The sequence below is a fragment of the Mustela nivalis genome (genome assembly GCF_964662115.1).
Source record: "Mustela nivalis genome assembly, chromosome: 8".
Lineage (NCBI taxonomy): Eukaryota > Metazoa > Chordata > Mammalia > Carnivora > Mustelidae > Mustela > Mustela nivalis.
The window spans coordinates 103756944-103777085 of record NC_139027.1 but is presented as its reverse complement, the minus strand read 5'-3'; the positions used below and the strand labels follow the sequence as shown (position 1 = coordinate 103777085).

Sequence of the window (20142 nt, the reverse complement as noted above, 5' to 3'; positions counted from 1 at the left end):
AGGAATATAATCTATAAAACAAATTCTTAGAAAGAAAACTGCCCAATCGGTAGGTTTATAAATTTCTATTCTTGAGACCTACTGTCAAATTTCCCAGTAAGAAAGTTTCAGAGGTCCTGACTCTTTATGATTTCATCACCATTCCTTCGCCAGCACCTGATGTTCAGTCAACATCCACCAACCTCACTAATAAAAAATGGTTTCTTACTGCTATTATAAATTTGCACGTCTAGGTCAGGTACTTTTGGCTGGCCATTTGTATACCTTTTTCCATTTCCCTGACAACTTCTGGATCATTGTCTCTCCTTGAAACTGCCCTTTGGAAGATTACCAATGTTCTTGTCTCCATGACCAAAGACCTCATCTCACTCACACCCTCAGGGCACCATCTTGGCAACATCTGACACCAACAACCACCACCTCCTTCAAGAGACACTGCTCTTTTCCCTGCCATGACAATTTGCTGTGCTGGTTCTCCTCCACGAAGGGCAAGCCAATCTTCTCCCTATAATTCTAAAGAAAAGCATATCCCAGGATCCAATCCTCTTCTTTGCACTGTAACATTTTTTATCCATATATATATACACACACAAATATTTGTACACATGTAAACATATGTGTGCACGTGTGTCTATATATGCATATATATGTGTAGATATACATATCTCTATATATACATAAAGATAAGATTTTTCTCCTCCTGAGAAATCTCACTGTAACATTCTTAAACTGTCATCTACATGCAAAAGCTTTCCCAGTGTCCATCCTCAAATCACCTGAGACCTAAACCCATGTTTCTAACAGTCTACTGAAGACCACCAGAGAGATGCCCTCCCCACACTTGAGATCATCAACAGGGTCAACACAAGAGGGCAGCACTCACTGTGGCAACACTATGCTTGTTCATGACACTTAACTGCATCTCATATGACTCCACAGATCTAAGACAATACACCAACCTCACTATTCACCTTCCCCAAACCTCTTCCACCTCCTTGACCATCAAACCTTAGTTAATGGTTCTATGTTCTTCCCCTTTCCCCTTCTTCCCATCCAAGGATCTGCAAAATCCTCTCAATTCTGCCTGGAAATCATCTCGGTGTATCTAACCAGCCTTCCCGTTCCTGCCTTTAGTTCAGACTGCCACTTCCTTGGGTCTTGCCCTAATCCTGATGCCACCACCAGAGTTCTCTTTTCAAAGTACAAATACCATCACTTCAATCTATCACCTCAAAGCACATGGCTTTTGAACATTTCCGGCAGCTCTCCATATAACTGCGTTCCAGGCCTACATTGGCAAAGGAATGCACTTGGACGAACACTTCCAACCAGCCCCATGTTTTAGAAGAGTCCTGCCAGTATGTAGTCCCTCCCCCATTAGATACTGGGCTCCTAGAAGGTACTCATTAATCCTCACTCACCTTATCCCCCTTAAAGCACCCAGGACAAGGCTGCGCATTTGGTGGGTGTTTTCTAAAGTCACTCATTACAATCTTCTAGAATGTGTTCATGTTATTCCAAAAAGAAAAAGGAACTTTATATATGTAAATCCAAAATTAAAAAAAAGTCTTTTTAAATCATCTAAATGACTTTGGGGTCTGCTTGTCCTGTATGACTGGCTATACATACCAACATCCGTATTCTCCTTGAACTTACATAAAAGCCAAACTCTGGGGCACCTGGGTGGCTCAGTGGGTTAAAGCCTCTGCCTTCAGCTCAGGTCATGATCCCAGGGTCCTGGGATCGAGCCCCGCATCAGGCTCTCTGCTCAACAGAGAGCCTGCTTCCTCCTCTCTGCCTGCCTCTCCACCTACTTGTGATCTCTGTCTGTCAAATAAATAAATAAAATCTTTTTAAAAAATAAATAAATAAAAATAAAAGTCAAACTCCTTCCCTAAAAAGTTTTACAAATAACTTAAAATGACAAAAGCACTGGTTTTCAACATCTACCAACCAGAATAAAGATTCCCTATTTGCCAACAGAAAAAACAGATTCAGGTGAGCCAAAGAGGATTCTGGCGATCACTTGATTTTATGATCTTCAGATGCCCCAATCAGCTGTCAGAACTACCAAACAATGACCTCCACAAGTTGATATGAGAAAGTGTAAAGGCCATATGGTAAGTCAAATATCCAACAACTTGACAGAGAAGCCAATAAAAACAAATGGCCTTGCGTGAACTGGGCCTGTCAACTCCGAAGGACACATCCTATCTAGGTCTACTTCATTCTTTAAAACTAAACCAATTTTAAAAAGTAACTCTTCTAAAGCATCTTTCTATACTGATTATAAAGAGGTCATTGAGAAGGGGGATTATTTTTCAATGAATAGTCAAATCATTCTGAAAAGCATTATCTTGTAGGAAAATACAAGATTAGATTCTAAATGTGTTTATAACTCTTCCCCGCTCTTAACATCAGCGGATTTCAAACACGTGTGCCTAAGTGTCCTTGATTTTTTTTTTCCCCCCTGAAGTGAAAACTTTGCTAAAGTTTTGAACGTGAAGTTAAGAACTGCTCAGTTACCGATTAGAAGTCAGGGTTCACATTCAGGGAGCTGACATCATCTCTCACTAAGCAATTAAAAACATTGTTGTTAATAAGGAACTCCTGAGTTGACACAACTGAGGGGAGTTCGCGCGAGGGCTGCGGTGTCCCATGACCACTCTTACATCCACCCCCTAACAAGGATTTCAAGCCTTCATGAAAGTGATCCTTTGACGCTTCTGAAAAGAGGGGAACACGTAAACCTCCACAAGTTAATGGGACAGGAATCTGGCCTCGTGAACTCTGTAGCCCCAGGGACTGCAAGAGGGCAGCGTAAAAGGGACAGCAAAGCGTGAAGTGCTCCAGGCCCCCAGAGGCCACGGCCAGGAACCAGTGGGCCAGAGACCGTCCCGGGACACTTAAGTCCGGGCTGGCCCTTGAGGGCAGTTGGAGACTAAGTTACTCCGGGTGGGGGTGCATCGGGGGGCCGCCTATGGCCGCCCCCAACTCACCTGCGATTCATGGGCCGGACCCTCACGGCCACCTTGACTGATGCCATAGCTCATCCCGGCCCGGCCCGCGCGGGCTCCCACCTGCCCAGTGCCCCGCGGCCGCCGGCGACTCTCGCGACTCTGCCCTCGGCTCCCGCCCACTTCCCTCCCTCCGCCCCCGCCCCTCTGCTCCCGGCCGGACCCGGCGTCCCGCGGCGGCCCCACCTGCCGGGCGACTGAGCATGCCCAGAGAGCTCCGGCCCGCGTGATCCGCGCGCCAGGGTTTGGCGGCGGTCGGGCGGCGCGGAGGGGCGGGGTTGGCATGCCAGCGCGCCGCCGCCCCAAGTCGCGGAGTCGGGAAGAACCTTCTTGCAGGAGGTGACCTGTAAGTCACCAAGGGTTACCGGGGGAGGAGTGATTTCAGGAAAGCCGCACCCCGGCCTTACCACCTGAAAAACGGGGGAGGAGGAAGAAGAGGAAGGGGTCGCAGTAATGTAGAGCCAGAGCAAAGACCTCAATCCTGGGGCTCCGATGACGGAAAATACCGTTTTTCGGGCCTTAACAGGGACCTGGGTTTTACCCCCATCGTGCAGGAGTTAGCGCATCCGATGTACAGAGCAAGAAGCTGGGGGACAGAGATTATCATAGCCTGTTTGTGGGGAGCACCGTTCACTAGGGCCTTCTCTGCTGCATTCTGCCCATCCCAAGTGTGTGTTTTGGACCCCTCAATTCAGGGACACCGAGAAATGAAAATTAAAAGGGTGCTGGATCTTTAAAAATGCTGGTGAGAATGGCTACATTGTCTGAAATCAGATCTTCATAGGACTTTTTGGCACTTATGTTACAGTTCCGTAGTTTTTTGTTTTGTTTTTTCAGTTTCTTTTCTTTTTTTTTTTTTTTTTTTTATGATTTAATTTATTTGACAGAGACCACAAGTAGGCAGAAGCAGGCAAAGAAAGGAAGGGAAGCAGGCTCCCTGCTGAGCAGAGAGCCCAATGTGGGGCTGGATCCCAGGACCCTGATATCAGGACCTGTGCTGAAAGCAGAGGCTTTAACCCACTGAACCACCCAGGCTCAATCATAACGTATTCTTGGGAGAAAGCGACCTTCTCTTTACAGCTTAGGACCTAAGAAATCCTAAGAGGGCAGACATAGCCTCTTTTCCTGAGTCCTTCCTCACTCCACTCCCCCCACCCTTCCTGAAGAATGTGAATTCATTCATTCAGCCATTCATTCATGAATTTCTGCGCACACACCCAGGAGCCCCGCTCTGAGCCACAGGGTTAGGCGCCGGCCATAACCAAGACCTGAGCTCCGCATTCCTCCTACTGCCCCATTCCGGGTCCCTGGGGCGCAAATAACCCACGCCGGTCCAAGCCCCAGGACCCCCAGCTTCCCCCCTCGGGCAGCTGACAGGAAGCCAGGGGCAGTGAAGCCTGGACTGCCAGTTTGAGCCCCAGCTCCTACACTAACACTAGCTTTCGGTGTCCTCCAGCCTACATTGCGGGTTCACCTCTTGGGCTTTTGCCTTTACAGCAAATTGAAAACTGCATGGAGTTGGCTAATGCATTAAGTGAGATGGTGTCGGCAGACGTGACCCACTAGCGTATGAAGTCATTATTTCACCAGTTTTCCTGAGCCTGGCGGCTAGCTTGGAATTGGCATCCCATTTGCTTCACAGCCCTGTAAACCCTAGGTACCCCCGGCTTTGAGGGCGCAGAGCTGTGTGCGGATTTGACCAGTGCGAGCTGCAGGAAATCAAGGAGAGCTGGAAACTGGACCGGGCCGCGCCGAGCATGCGCGATAGGGGCGGGCTGGTTCGAGGCCCCTCCAGGGAGCCGGCGCACCGCCTTCGATACCCCAAGCAGGGGCGGGGTCCGCCTTATATGGGAGCTGCTTGGGGACAAACAGCCGCCGTCTGCCTCCTGGGAGGGTGCAGCCTCACGCCCGCGCGAATCACAGCCACCAGTGCTCGCGACCACCCTACCGGGGTTGGATCTGGGCGCACCGACACCCGAGGGGCCCACGCCCTGCTGCGCCAGAGCTCAGTTTTTAAAGACAACGAATTAAACTTTGCAGGAGGAGTTCGCTTACTAATCAGAGCGATTTGCTGTGCCTGGGGTTTTATTTGTTGGTTGGTTGTGAGGTTTAATTCAGTATTTCGTTCTTTAATTTTTTTTTTTTCCAGCAGCCTACCCATGCCTATAAACCCACTCCCCTCTTCTGACATTGCCATTTGACACAAAACAGCATCGTAGCCCCGCGGACACACTAGAACCCAGATGTCTGGCGTGGAGATTTTGACTAGACAGTTAGGCTTCAACTCACAAAGGCACCCAGCGGTGGGGATGGAGTATTTTACTTGTTTTGATGTAGTTTATCTGGGTCTTCACTTATTGTTCTTCTTTTGTCTTTTTCTGATGTTTAGCAATCTCTGTACTGTCAAATAGTTGTGAGTGATTGAAACTCCCTGAGTCTCAGCCTGTTCATTTCAAAGTGAGATAGCGCTATAATAGAATGTTCACTCCTCCTCAAAATATTTGAATCATCTTAAAATACCATCAGAAGGAAAAAAATATATATATACAACATCCCTATCAGCTATATATCCAGTTATGTATTTCTTCCACCAGACTTTAAGGAATAAAATTGATTTACTCTCTCACAAACATGACTTTTAAAAAACCTTGATAAACAGCAAACAGGTGCACTTAAATTGGAACATAGGATTCAACCGACATCTCAGAAACCCATCTGTTTTCTTATGTGCTAGAAGTACCGACCTCAAGCATTCTATCACACAATACATTTAATATCTCCTTGTGGGGGTTTCTTACACTATGGAACTTAAGTTGAATTTAGGGGCAATGTAGTTGAGCCAGTAAACAAAAATGAGTTCTCTGGTCTTCAAACAAATACATAATAGACTCAGAGACAGAAATTACAGATATCAAATCCAAACCCAGAACCATTTTCATTTTCTAAGCCATAAAATACAAAGGTAAATTTAGAATCTTCTAAAATACTAAACATTAAATGCAAAGATAATTTGAAAAAGTGTGCTTTGAATCCTGAGTGTGAAACCTGAACAGCAAAGTAACAGTAAAGATCATCACAAAGTCATGCATAGAAATTTTGCTACAAAGCTATAGCAGGTAGCTATGAATGCCAGGTTTTACAGCAGAAATGAATGAAGAAATCACAGAAGGTTCAATTTAATAGAAACGATCACCCTAAATCATAGTCATTTCCTATCCGAAGATGAAAAAAAGATTGTTTCAATTGCGTACAACTATACCTGTGGTTACAAATAGTTCAGAATTTATGGACTCGGCATCTGTGGCAGCATTTCAACTACTCAGAGTGTGAAACCATATTTGGTTGAAGGGATGGGGAAAAGTTCCATGGATGAGTTAGCTTTGAAGATGGGCCTCGCAGAAGGGATGGAATTTGAACTCCAAGATGGGTGAAGAGCTGACTTCCAAGCTGGAAAAAAATACACTGAACAAATGTTCAGCATTGGGAAAGTAGGGGAATAGTGAGAAAGCCTCTTTACCTAAAACAGAGTGTGAGAGATTTTAAGATAGTTACAAATGCTTTCCCTCCTACACTTACACATTGCGATGTCACAATGCAACAACTCCCCAAGCAGGGATGGAGTCTGTTTCACCACCTTTCTAATATGGCTGCCCTGGTATCTTGCTCACAGAATGCTGCAGAATTAACTGTGTTACTTCAAACCTAGGTTTCAAAAGGCCTTGCATCCTTGCAGTCTCACTCCAGGGACGGTGCTGCTGTCGTGTGAGGAAGCCCAAGCCAGCCTGCTGGATGATGTGGTGACCTAGTCAAATCCAGTGTCACAGCCAATAGCCAGCCAACCCCCAGACATGGGAGTGGGGTCACAGGGCCCCAGCCCACCCCTGCCAACTCATTAGTGGATCATAGATGAATGAGTGAGGGCAACCCAGAGTCATAGAGCCCATCCAGACCACTTGTTGTTGACTGAGGGGATCAGAATATTCCACCCCCAAATATGCCACTTTAACATAAGAATTATTTTAAGCTGAAGGCTTAAGCAAACTCAGAAAGAGCTCTTTTCCCTCCCCCATCTGCTTAGAAGCCAGAAATAAAATCCCCTTTGTGAAGGTGCTTCTTCTCTCCTCTCCCTCACCAAAAGAAGAACAGTCCCTATTACTGGAAAGAGACTAAAAAAAACCCTTCATCTTCCATTAGTTTCCCTCATATATTTACCCTTTCATAATACACTGCCTGGAAGCCCAGGCCTTTTTCCTTTGTCTAGTCTCCTCTGCAATTTATCACTCTTTGTTAAAATGGTATAAAGTGCCTAGGTCTGAGCACTTTGGGGAATTTCCATTTCCTTTCTGTGATGCCCTCCATGTGCAGACAAAATAAGCCCTTTCTCCTGTTAACCTCTCTTCTGCCAGGTTAATTCACACACCCCAGGTTGTAACTTGAGAGTAAAGAAAAAGTTTTTTTCCTCCCTGACAAATCTCATGAGCAAAATCCCAATTTGTTGCTTAAGCCATTTGGTTTAGGGTATGTGTGTCTTATAACCCACATTCAGACACATCCTATCTTATATAATGAGAAATGTTTTCAATGGATATGGGGATTCGTGAGACCTTTACTCATATAGAAATATGGGTGACAGGGCGCCTGGGTGGCTCAGTCATTAAGCATCTGCCTTCCGCTGGAGTCAGGATTCCGGGGTCCTAGGATTGAGTCCCACATAGGGCTCCCTGCTCAGCAGAAAGCCTGCTTCTACCTCTCCTACTCCCCTTGCTTGTGTTCCCTCTCTCTCTCTCTCTGTCAAATAAATAAATAACTCTTAAAAAAGAGAAATATGAGTGATATAAAAAAAACAGCTGTGACCCAGGACCCTCATCAAGGGCTTTGGTTGTATAATCTGGAGCTAGAAGAGTCTTCATGGCCATTTCTTATGTTTACACATGAGACAGGCGGGCAGGTTCAGAGCAGCAATGAGACTATGGCGATCACTTTCCTCACCACCCACCCATCTCGGTGGATCTTAACCAATGAAGCAGATTCATGGAAGAAGACGTGTTCTCTGAACACATCCGTTGCATTTCCACTGACATCCCTTTGATTCGGCTGTGCATCCAGCAGGAATGCCATCTCCTCTCCTTCTCTCCTACCCTCAGTTCATTCTTTGGGTTCTACCATCTGTAGTCTTCCCCTAGCTTATGAACTCACAGTGATCACTCCCTGTACCAAATGCTTCGCACCAGAGTTGGCGGCGCTCATCTGCTACTTGCTGGAGAACTTTAATTTTAATTTTTTTTTTTTTTACAATTTTATGTATTTATTTGAGAGAGAGTAAGCAAGAGAGTGCGTGCATGCATGCATGAGCAGGGGGTAGGTGGGGGAAATGAAGAGGAAGAAGCAGACTCCCCGCTGAGCAGGGAGCCTGACATGGGGCTAGATCCCAGGATCACAGGATCATAACCTCAGCTGCCAAAGGCAGATGCTTAATCCACTGAGCCACCTAGGACCCCCTCACTAGAGAATTTTAAGCCTTGGTTTTCTGTGTCTCACTTCCCATCAGATTATAAATCCTTCAAGGCTAAAGAACAGGTCTTAGAGTTCTCTGTACTTCAATGTTTCCAAATCGGTAAATGTCTAAGTTGATAATTAGCAAAAGCAATAAACTCATTACATTATTCTGTTTCTGTAGATAACCAATATATAAATAGGAATTTCTATGTGATGATTTTTTGGCTCATTTTGTCCTTTTTTGTTCCTCTAACCAGGTCATAGCATAAAGGTTATGCCATTTGTTACTGTCAAGCTTAATTAAACCCATTATAATTTGTTAACCCCTGTTCTTGCTTTGTAATTAACATTGATTAACACAAACAAGTACAAAATAGGCCATCAGCACTTTCCAGAAGTGCTGATTACAATTATATTGATAATTCAATACAGTAGAGAAGATGATGGGATAGTAATTTGCACTCTCTTTACATAAGGAGACAAACGCTACCAGGCAAAACTAAGCCTGGAAATGAAATACTTTGTTCATCGGATTCACCTGATCGAACCTTCACACTGTTAACCCACACTGACTGCTTAAACCATGGTAGGATGACTGAAGGCACAGCTCCAAGCAGCTTGCTTTGTTGCACCTCTGAACCAGAAAACGGAAGCCCTTCAAGGCTGACAGATTGTACAGGGTTCAGCCACAGCAAAGCAGCACCCCACCCCCAAGCTTATGACAGACAATTATGGGACCAGTATCACATTTCATAGTTCTGGGATACATCCAGGGTTTGATGGTAGCAGGTCATAGATGCACAACAGTGAACCCACAGCAGCATTGGATCCAAAATCTCTCAGTGACCAATATCCTGAGCATGAACTCTCTATCCCTACTCAAAATACAAAACCAAAACCTGCTAAACTCCTATCCCGGTATATTCAAGAACGTATTGAAATTTCCTTTCTCCCTAACCTCAGAGGTGGAGGATGACTGTTCTTGCTATCCATGTTAAGACAAGCCCGCCATGCTCTGGTGTGACTGATCCATTACCAGTGGGGGCAGGCGCACATTTGAACTTTTCCGTATTTCTGGGAATAAAGTCAGGATGCTTGGGAGCTGCAGCCGTTTTTGTTCTGTGTAAGAAAAACTAAGTGGAACTCTGCCCCACTGCACTCCAGGGACGAATTAACAGAATTCATATCATACAGATCAATTGGCCCTGTGCAAATGATGTGATAATGAGGCCATGGAGTTTTTATGGTTCTCTGTTACCACCCCAGAAAGTATGTTCCAGAAACCGGTCAAACCCTCAAAAAGGAATATTAGTACAAAGTGGGGTGTTTCATACTCATTGCTGAAAGATTAATGTTCATGAAGATCCCTGAGGCACTAAGCCTTCTGTGACTCATTGAGGAAAAATCTGCCAGATGGCAAAGTATGGAGAAATTTGCCGACGGTCATATAGCTTCTAACCCAAATGTCTGTGTCCTCAGAGCTAGGCCTTCTCTTTGCACTCTCCAACTAAGCATTCCTTGTAAAAATCGCTAGAAATGGAAACACAGCCATCAGAAGTAGACTTGAGTAAAGAAACAGAAGAAAAACAATCAAAACACAAACACACACTGATATAGTCAGCCTTGGGGCGCCTGGGTGGGTTAAAGCCTCTGCCTTTGGCTCAAGTCATGATCCCAGAGTCCTGGGATCAAGCCCTGCATGGGGCTTTCTGCTCAACGGGGAGTCTGCTTCCTCCTCTCTCTCTCTCTGCCTGCCTCTCTGCCTACTTGTGATCTCTGTCTGTCAAATAAATAAATAAAATCTTAAAAAAAAAATAACCTTAAGCCAGACTGTGACATTGTCACATTTGTTTTGGGGGTCTACAACCTTCTTTCTTGCTATTCTCAAATATCATAGTCAGGGTCTTATATCAATCCCAAAGGGCTGTAGAGAGTCACTCAACCCTCTCTGTTCCAACATCCCATCTTTCTATCTCATAAATATTAGATGTGGAAGGCTATTTTTGTTTCTTCATTTATTTTTTAAATAAGATGTAAAATGCCTTCACTGGTGTCCATCAAGCATACAGATCTTAAGTGTACAGTTCAATGAATTGTTTTATATATTTATACCCATGTAAACACCATGCAGATGAGATTCAGAACATTTACACCATCCCAGAAATCTCCCTCAAGCTACAGGGGTTTTATTTTATTTTATCTTTTTAAACTTTTTTTTTTTTTTTAGATTTTATTTATTTATCTGACAGAGAGAGAGAGAGAGAGATCACAAGCAGGCAGGCAAAGAAGAGTAGGGGAAGCAGGATCTCCACCGAACAGAGAGCCCGATGCGGGGCTTGATCCCAGAACCCTGGGATCAGGCCCTGAGCTGAAGGCAGATGCTTAAACCACTGAGCTATCTGGGCACCCCGGCAGGCTTTTTATTTTAAAGTCGGGTTTATTGAGGTATCATTTTCATACGGTATTATTCCCCATGTTTAAAAGGCAGTTCTGTGAGTTTTGACAGGGCATACAGACGTGTGGCTACCAATACAATCAAAATATAAAACTATACCATGACCCATCCTCCCAAATTCCCCTGTGCCCCTCTGTAGTGAAACCTTCTCTCCATCTCCATCCCCTAGCAACCATTAATCCGTCCTCTGTCCTTATACTTTGTCTTTTCTAGAATGTCATATAATGGAATCATCCAGTATATGGTCTTTCAAGTCTGACTCCTTTCACTTAGCAAATACACTTGAGATTCACCCATGTGGTTGTGTGTGTCAATAGTTCCTTCCTTTCTACTCCTGAGCAGTACTTAATTATACCACATTCTGTATGCCCATTCATCAGTTAAAGGACCTTTGGGTTGTTCCCAGGTTTTAACAATTATGAATGAACCACTATAAACATCCACATACAAGGTTTTGTGTGAATTTAAGTTTTCATTTCTTTGGGATAGAAACCCAGGAAATGGGTCTCTTGCTCTATGCTAAACTCGTTAAATTTCAATTTTTCAAAGAAAACCAAACCATTCTCCAGTGTACTTCGGTCATCTTGCCTTCCCACCAGCAGTGTATGAGACTTTTAGAGGCTCTCTGCTCTCACCAGAACTTGGCAATTCCAGTTGCTGTCTTTTCTTTCAAGCCATTTCACCAGGTGCCTGGCACAGATTTTCCAAGCGGAGCAGACACATTCATAGAATTCACTGCAGTCTTCAGAAAAGAGTTAAAATCAGTTGCCAACATCTCACTATATGCATGAGAGCTACTTGGCTGCAGGCCAATTAGGCAGTTTATATTCACAATCCTGACCAGAGTTACTTTGACCCGTTCCGTCCAATTTTGCTTAGTTGTCTATATCCCAAGCAACATCCATGCCAATTTCCTTGTGCCCTCGTTAAAACCAAGAGTCCTGTGTCTTCCCTGCGGTGGTCCTACGGGTTATGTCTAAAGGTTAAAGATCCTCACTTCATTTTGGCATCGTTAAAACACTCAACAACCTACCTTTAATCACCTTGTTCAGGTGTGTTTTCTGTATCCAGAAAATGCAACATCCCTCTGGCTTCTACTTTCAAGAACGTATCTATCAAGAACACTCTGAGCTAGAGGAATGGGAGAAAAAAAAATGCTCTGCTCCAGTAAACAAATTGTCACACTTGGGGGATTGCAGAAGAACTCAATCACTTCACCGCTCTGCCCTCCATATGCACAGAACCATACACTGCTATTCTCTAAAAGTAACTACAGCTGATTTTTCTGACCTGGGTAGGAAACACACATAGTCAGAACCTAGTCTGCTCAGATTTGTCACACAAATTCTCCCTGGCCTGTTGCTTCTCTCTGGATTTCCCTGCTAATGCCTTATTCATTTGCATCTGTCTGCCCCATCTGCTGGGTCTAATGGTGTGCCGTCAGCAATTAGACCACGATGCAAGTGTCACCTCCCATGCGTTCCTTATATCTCTTCTATCCCCCTGCTCGAGCTACTTCCATTTTTCTGTCTCATCCCCAGAGGAACATAGCCAACAACCTCAGCTGCATCTTTCCATTTTTCTTAAGTTTATTATTTATTTAAATAGATAATACATGCACAAAAGCTGAATTGAAAAGGTACCAAAAGGGTAGAGATAGAAGTCTCTTCCATTCCTTTCCCACTCCCCCCATTTCATTGCTCAGATACAACTAGGGTCATCAGTGTCTTGTGCCCTTCTAGAAAGAGATATACAATACATTGACAAGCATACAATCTAGATATTTATATTCTTTGTAGAAATAACAACACACTGCAACACCTTTTTGCACCCTGTTTTTTTCATATAAAATATGTACATTGTAAAGCATTTCATCTCTCTATACTTGGATATACTATTGAGTGCCTTAATAAATTTTCTTCTTTCTTTTAAAGAGATGTTTAATATCCAATGTTACCAAAATCCTTTTTAAGATATCTAAAATAATGACTTAGCCTAACCAAGATAGACATTTATATCTCGAAAAAAAAAATGAGCTGAGTTAGGTGGCTCAGGGCTGGTATTGGTAATTACTGTCACAAAGACTGAAGATCTTTTTCATTGGGTTTGAAAGTGGCTGCTAAGCTTTGCGCAGTGGCAGTATCGTACGTAGCCAATGAGGTTTATCCGAGGCGCGATAATTGCTAATTGAAAGTGGCTGCTGGGGACGCCTGGGTGGCTCAGTTGGTTAAGCAGCGGCAGCTCAGGTCATGATCCCAGCGTCCTGGGATCGAGTCCCACATCGGGCTCCTTGCTCAGCAGGGAGCCTGCTTCTCCCCCTGCCTGCCATTCTGTCTGCCTGTGCTCGCTCTCTCCCCCTCTCTCTCTCTGATAAATAAATAAATAAATCTTTTTAAAAAAAATTAAAAAAAAAAAAAGAAAGAAAGTGGCTGCTGAAGCTCCAGCTTTCACTTCTGCATTCCAGCCTGAAGAAAGTTGATCTGTTCTCCCTCAAGAAGGACACTTCCCAATTCACAGAGTCCATTCATTTATACCCCATTTTCCAAAACCTAGTCACAAAGCTACACCTAGCTGGAAAGGAGGATGGGAAATGCAGTCACAATCTAGGGAGCTGTAAGGGCCTGGTTAGCCAGAGGGAGCCATTTGGTTGTAAACTTAGATTGCCCCTGCCCCTGCCAGAGGAACTTGCAAAGCCCAGATACAAGGGCGGGCTAGGCCGGGTGGAGACATCCAATCAGTAGGGGGCACATATATTTACTATGGCAAACTGAAATTCAACTGGCCACCTGTATTGCCGACCTAGCATGACTGTGCGGTTTTCCCTGTGTATTGCAATCTCACTGGCCACCTGTGTATAAGCCAGGCTCAACCACCTCTATAAAAGTTAGTCTGTGAGGCTAGGAAGGGTCCTGTCTCTTGGAAAAGAGAGAGCCCTTATTGGTCAGTTTGATTCTCAATCAATGCTTGGCGCGAAATAAAGCTTTGCTTGACCTTCACTTTGCATCAGTCTCACACCTTTGATCACAGACCCATTACTGGGGGGACCCTCACAGGAGCCTGTTGAAGTTTGGGATCTATTAAGAAAGAAAGAAGGGAGAGTGGGTATTGGAGTACAACAATCCATTTCTGCACCAGAATTGCTGTCAGTTCTTTCACTCATTTGCCGATGAACTAGAGAAATCTGTGAACATTCCATTTCATACTCTGTGGGAAGATATCTAGAATTTCTAGGTCACAAGATGTGTGCATTTTTATTTTCCTGAGTATTTCCAATTGCCATCGCAGAAAAGGGAACAATGAACACCTGCACTGACATATAAGCATACCTGTTTCCCCACACCCCCAACAGTCCTGAGTGTGCTTACATTTTTTTTTTTTTTTTTACATTTTACCATTCTGATAGCTAAAATACAACATCCCAAGAGGTCTTCATTGGATTAAGAGGAATTTCTCTCATTTTTAGTGTCATTCAGTAGTTTCTCAAACTATTTGCATTTCCTTGTCTCTGAGCTAATTCCATCATTTGTCCAGTAAATTGCATGATTTCTTCATTACCCTGTAGACATTCTTTTTTTTTTATTTTTTTTTATGTATTTTTTTATAAATTTTTTTTAAATTTTTTATTTTTTATAAACATATATTTTTATCCTCAGGGGTACAGGTCTGTGAATCACCAGGTTTACACACTTCACAGCACTCACCAAAGCACATACCCTCCCCAATGTCCATAATCCCACCCCCTTCTCCCAAACCCCTCCCCCCAGCAACCCTCAGTTTGTTTTGTGAGATTAAGAGTCACTTATGGTTTGTCTCCCTCCCAATCCCATCTTGTTTCATTGATTCTTCTCCTACCCACTTAAGCCCCCATGTTGCATCACCACTTCCTCATATCAGGGAGATCATATGATAGTTGTCTTTCTCTGCTTGACTTATTTCGCTAAGCATGATACGCTCTAGTTCCATGCATGTTGTCGCAAATGGCAAGATTTCATTTCTTTTGATGGCTGCATAGTATTCCATTGTGTATATATACCACATCTTCTTGATCCATTCACCTGTTGATGGACATCTAGGTTCTTTCCATAGTTTGGCTATTGTGGACATTGCTGCTATAAACATTCGGGTGCATGTGCCCCTTTGGATCACTACGTTTGTATCTTTAGGGTAAATACCCAGCAGTGCTATTGCTGGGTCATAGGGCAGTTCTATTTTCAACATTTTGAGGAACCTCCATGCTGTTTTCCAGAGTGGCTGCACCAGCTTGCATTCCCACCAACAGTGGAGGAGGGTTCCCCTTTCTCCGCATCCTCGCCAGCATCTGTCATTTCCTGACTTGTTGATTTTAGCCATTCTGACTGGTGTGAGGTGATATCTCATTGTGGTTTTGATTTGTATTTCCCTGATGCCGAGTGATGTGGAGCACGTTTTCATGTGTCTGTTGGCCATCTGGATGTCTTCTTTGCAGAAATGTCTGTTCATGTCCTCTGCCCATTTCTTGATTGGATTCTTTGTTCTTTGGGTGTTGAGTTTGCTAAGTTCTTTATAGATTCTGGACACTAGTCCTTTATCTGATATGTCATTTTCAAATATCTTCTCCCATTCTGTCAGTTGTCTTTTGATTTTGTTAACTGTTTCCTTTGCTGTGCAAAAGCTTTTGATCTTGATGAAATCCCAATAGTTCATTTTTTCCCTTGCTTCCCTTGCCTTTGGTGTTGTTCCTAGGAAGATGTTGCTGCGGCTGAGGTCGAAGAGGTTGCTGCCTGTGTTCTCCTCAAGGATTTTGATGGATTCCTTTCACACATTGAGGTCCTTCATCCATTTTGAGTCTATTTTTGTGTGTGGTGTAAGGAAATGGTCCAATTTCATTTTTCTGCATGTGGCTGTCCAATTTTCCCAACACAATTTATTGAAGAGGCTCTCTTTTTTCAATTGGACATTCTTTCCTGCTTTGTCGAAGATTAGTTGACTGTAGAGTTGAGGGTCTATTTCTGGGCTCTCTATTCTGTGCCATTGATCTATGTGTCTGTTTTTGTGCCAGTACCATACTGTCTTGATGATGACAGCTTTGTAATAGAGATTGAAGTCCGGAATTGTGATGCCACCAACGTTGGCTTTCTTTTTCAATATCCCTTTGGCTATTCAAGGTCTTTTCTGGTTCCATTTAAATTTTAGAATTATTTGTTCCATTTCTTTGAAAAAGATGGATGGTACTTTGATAGGAATTGCATTAAATGTGTAGATTGCTTTAGGTAGCATAGACATTTTCACAATATTTATTCTTCCAATCCAGGAGCATGGAACATTTTTCCATTTCTTTGTGTCTTCCTCAATTTCTTTCATGAGTACTTTATAGTTTTCGGAGTATAGATTCTGTGCCTCTTTGGTTAGGTTTATTCCTAGGTATCTTATGGTTTTGGGTGCAATTGTAAATGGGATTGACTCCTTAATTTCTCTTTCTTCTGTCTTGCTGTTGGTGTAGAGAAATGCAACTGATTTCTGTGCATTGATTTTATATCCTGACACTTTACTGAATTCCTGTATAAGTTCTAGCAGTTTTGGAGTGGAGTCTTTTGCGTTTCCCACATATAGTATCAGATCATCTGCGAAGAGTGATAATTTGACTTCTTCTTTGCCGATTTGGATGCCTTTAATTTCCTTTTGTTGTCTGATTGCTGAGGCTAGGACCTCTAGTACTATGTTGAATAGCAGTGGTGATAATGGACATCCCTGCTGTGTTCCTGACCTTAGCGGAAAAGCTTTCAGTTTTTCTCCATTGAGAATGATATTTGCAATGGGTTTTTCATAGATGGCTTTGATGATATTGAGGTATGTGCCCTCTATCCCTACACTTTGAAGAGTTTTGATCAGGAAGGGATGCTGTACTTTGTCAAATGCTTTTTCAGCGTCTATTGAGAGTATCATACGGTTCTTGTTCTTTCTTTTATTGATGTGTTGTATCACATTGACTGATTTACGGATGTTGAACCAACCTTGCAGCCCTGGAATAAATCCCACTTGGTCGTGGTGAATAATCCTTTTAATATACTGTTGAATCCTATTGGCTAGTATTTTGTTGAGTATTTTTGCATCTGTGTTCATCAAGGATATTGGTCTATAGCTCTCTTTTTTGGTGGGATCCTTGTCTGGTTTTGGGATGAAGGTGATGCTGGCCTCATAAAATGAGTTTGGAAGTTTTCCTTCCATTTCTATTTTTTGGAACAGTTTCAGGAGAATAGGAATTAGTTCTTCTTTAAATGTTTGGTAGAATTCCCCTGGGAAGCCGTCTGGCCCTGGGCTTTTGTTTGTTTGGAGATTTTTAATGACTGTTTCAATCTCCTTACTGGTTATGGGTCTGTTCAGGCTTTCTATTTCTTCCTGGTTCAGTTGTGGTAGTTTATATGTTTCTAGGAATGCATCCATTTCTTCCAGATTGTCAAATTTATTGGCGTAGAGTTGCTCATAGTATGTTCTTATAATAGTTTGTATTTCTTTGGTGTTAGTTGTGATCTCTCCTCTTTCATTCATGATTTTATTTGTTTGGGTCCTTTCTCTTTTCTTTTTGATAAGTCTGGCCAGGGGTTTATCAAATTTATTAATTCTTTCAAAGAACCAGGTCCTAGTTTCGTTGATTTGTTCTATTGTTTTCTTGGTTTCTATTTCATTGATTTCTGCTCTGATCTTTATGATTTCTCTTCTCCTGCTGGGCTTAGGGTTTCTTTCTTGTTCTTTCTCCAGCTCCTTTAGGTGTAGGGTTAGGTTGTGTACTTGAGACCTTTCTTGTTTCTTGAGAAAGGCTTGTACCGCTATATATTTTTCTCTCAGGACTGCCTTTGTTGTGTCCCACAGATTTTGAACCGTTGTATTTTCATTATCATTTGTTTCCATGATTTTTTTCAATTCTTCTTTAATTTCCCGGTTGACCCATTCATTCTTTAGAAGGATGCTGTTTAGTCTCCATGTATTTGGGTTCTTTTCAAACTTCCTTTTGTGGTTGAGTTCTAGCTTTAGAGCATTGTGGTCTGAAAATATGCAGGGAATGATCCCAATCTTTTGATACCGGTTGAGTCCTGATTTAGGACCGAGGATGTGATCTATTCTGGAGAATGTTCCATGTGCACTAGAGAAGAATGTGTATTCTGTTGCTTTGGGATGAAATGTTCTGAATATATCTGTGATGTCCATCTGGTCCAGTGTGTCGTTTAAGGCCTTTATTTCCTTGCTGATCTTTTGCTTGGATGATCTGTCCATTTCAGTGAGGGGAGTGTTAAAGTCCCCTACTATTATTGTATTATTGTTGATGTGTTTCTTTGATTTTGTTATTAATTGGTTTATATAGTTGGCTGCTCCCACATTGGGGGCATAGATATTTAAAATTGTTAGATCTTCTTGTTGGACAGACCCTTTGAGTATGATATAGTGTCCTTCCTCATCTCTTATTATAGTCTTTGGCTTAAAATCTAATTGATCTGATATAAGGATTGCCACTCCTGCTTTCTTCTGATGTCCATTAGCATGGTAAATTCTTTTCCACCCCCTCAGTTTAAATCTGGAGGTGTCTTCAGGCTTAAAATGAGTTTCTTGGAGGCAACATATAGATGGGTTTTGGTTTTTTATCCATTCTGATACCCTGTGTCTTTTGACAGGGGCATTTAGCCCATTAACTTTCAGGGTAACTATTGAGAGATATGAATTTAGTGCCATTATATTGCCTGTAAGGTGACTGTTACTGTATATGGTCTCTGTTCCTTTCTTATCTACCACTTGTAGGCTCTCTCTTTGCTTAGAGGACCCCTTTCAATATTTCCTGTAGAGCTGGTTTGGTGTTTGCAAATTCTTTCAGTTGTTGTTTGTCCTGGAAGCTTTTAATCTCTCCTTCTATTTTCAATGATAGCCTAGCTGGATATAGTATTCTGGGCTGCATGTTTTTCTCGTTTAGTGCTCTGAAAATATCATGCCAGCTCTTTCTGGCCTGCCTGGTCTCTCTGGATAAGTCAGCTGCCAATCTAATATTTTTACCATTGTATGTTACAGACTTCTTTTCCCGGGCTGCTTTCAGGATCTTCTCTTTGTCACTGAGACTTGTAAATTTTACTATTAGGTGACGGGGTGTGGGCCTATTCTTATTGATTTTGAGGTGCGTTCTCTGAACCTCCTGAATTTTTATGCTCGTTCCCTTTGCCATATTGGGGAAATTCTTCCCAATAATTCTCTCCAGTATTCCTTCTGCTCCCCTCTCTCTTTCTTCTTCTTCTGGAATCCCAATTATTCTAATGTTGTTTCGTCTTATGGTGTCACGTAAATCTCTCAAATTCTCCCCTCATGGTCCAGTAGCTGTTTGTCCCTCTTTTGCTCAGCTTCTTTATTCTCAGTCATTTGGTCTTCTATATCACTAATTCTTTCTTCTGCCTCATTTATCCTAGCAGTGAGAGCCTCCATTTTTGATTGCACCTCATTAATAGCTTTTTTTATTTCAACTTGATTAGATTTTAGTTATTTTATTTCTCCAGAAAGGGCTTTTATATCTCTCGAGAGGGTTTCTCTAATATCTTCCATGCCTTTTTCGAGCCCGGCTAGAACCTTGAGAATTGTCATTCTGAACTCTAGATCTGACATATTACCAATGTCTGTATTGATTAGGTCCCTAGCCTTTGGTACTGCCTCTTGTTCTTTTTTTTGTGGTGAATTTTTCCGCCTTGTCATTTTGTCCAGATAAGAGTATATGAAGGAGCAAGTAAAATACTAAAAGGGTGGCAACAACCCCAGGAAAATATGCTTTAACCAAATTAGAAGAGATCCCAAATCATGAGGGGGGGGAAAAGGGATAAAAGGAGGTTCAAAAAGGAAGAAAGAAAAAAAAAAAAAGAAAAAAGAAAAAAATAAAAGAAAAGAATTTTAAAAAAGAAAACAAATAAGAAAAATATAAAAAAGAAAAAATATATATATTGCATAAACTAGTTAAAAAACTTTAAAAAAGGAAAAGGTAAAAGTTAAAAAAAAAATTTACCAGAAGGCGAGAAAAAAAAAACAAAAAATGAAAAAGAAAAAAATTAAATTAACTGCAAGACTAAAAAAAATCACAGGGAAAAAGCCATGAGTTCCGTGCTTTGCTTTCTCCTCCTCTGGAATTCTGCTGCTCTCCTTGGTATTGAAACCGCACTCCTTGGTAGGTGAATT

General features: G+C 42.5%; 2 protein-coding genes and 1 long non-coding RNA gene across 13 annotated transcripts in view; 1 reads left to right on the top strand and 2 right to left on the bottom strand.

Moving 5' to 3' along the window:
• Positions 1-3167, bottom strand: part of KIF16B (kinesin family member 16B) — a 280503-nt gene extending 277336 nt beyond the window's left edge. For 8 of the 9 annotated variants that reach the window (XM_082743222.1, XM_082743224.1, XM_082743223.1 and 5 more), the window contains exon 1: positions 3000-3167. In XM_082743222.1, the coding sequence (XP_082599348.1) occupies positions 3000-3046 (47 nt within the window). In that variant the 5' untranslated portion in view covers positions 3047-3167. The remainder of the gene's footprint in view (positions 1-2999) is intronic. The other variant, XM_082743218.1, reaches the window with a different exon arrangement.
• Positions 3168-3261: 94 nt separating this feature from the next.
• LOC309870783 lies at positions 3262-5080 on the top strand. Its single transcript, XR_014314809.1, has 2 exons — positions 3262-3363; positions 4515-5080. It is a non-coding gene; the product is annotated as an uncharacterized lncRNA (long non-coding RNA).
• Positions 5081-11437: 6357 nt separating this feature from the next.
• Positions 11438-20142, bottom strand: part of LOC309870780 (uncharacterized protein) — a 29047-nt gene continuing 20342 nt past the window's right edge. For all 3 annotated transcript variants that reach the window (XR_014314806.1, XM_082743234.1, XM_082743235.1), the window contains 2 exons: positions 12002-12099; positions 11438-11710 (listed from right to left, as the gene is read on the bottom strand). Coding sequence is in view for 2 of the 3 variants with exons in the window: in XM_082743234.1 (XP_082599360.1) it covers positions 12004-12099 (96 nt within the window). In the remaining variant the exon portion in view is untranslated. The remainder of the gene's footprint in view (positions 11711-12001; positions 12100-20142) is intronic.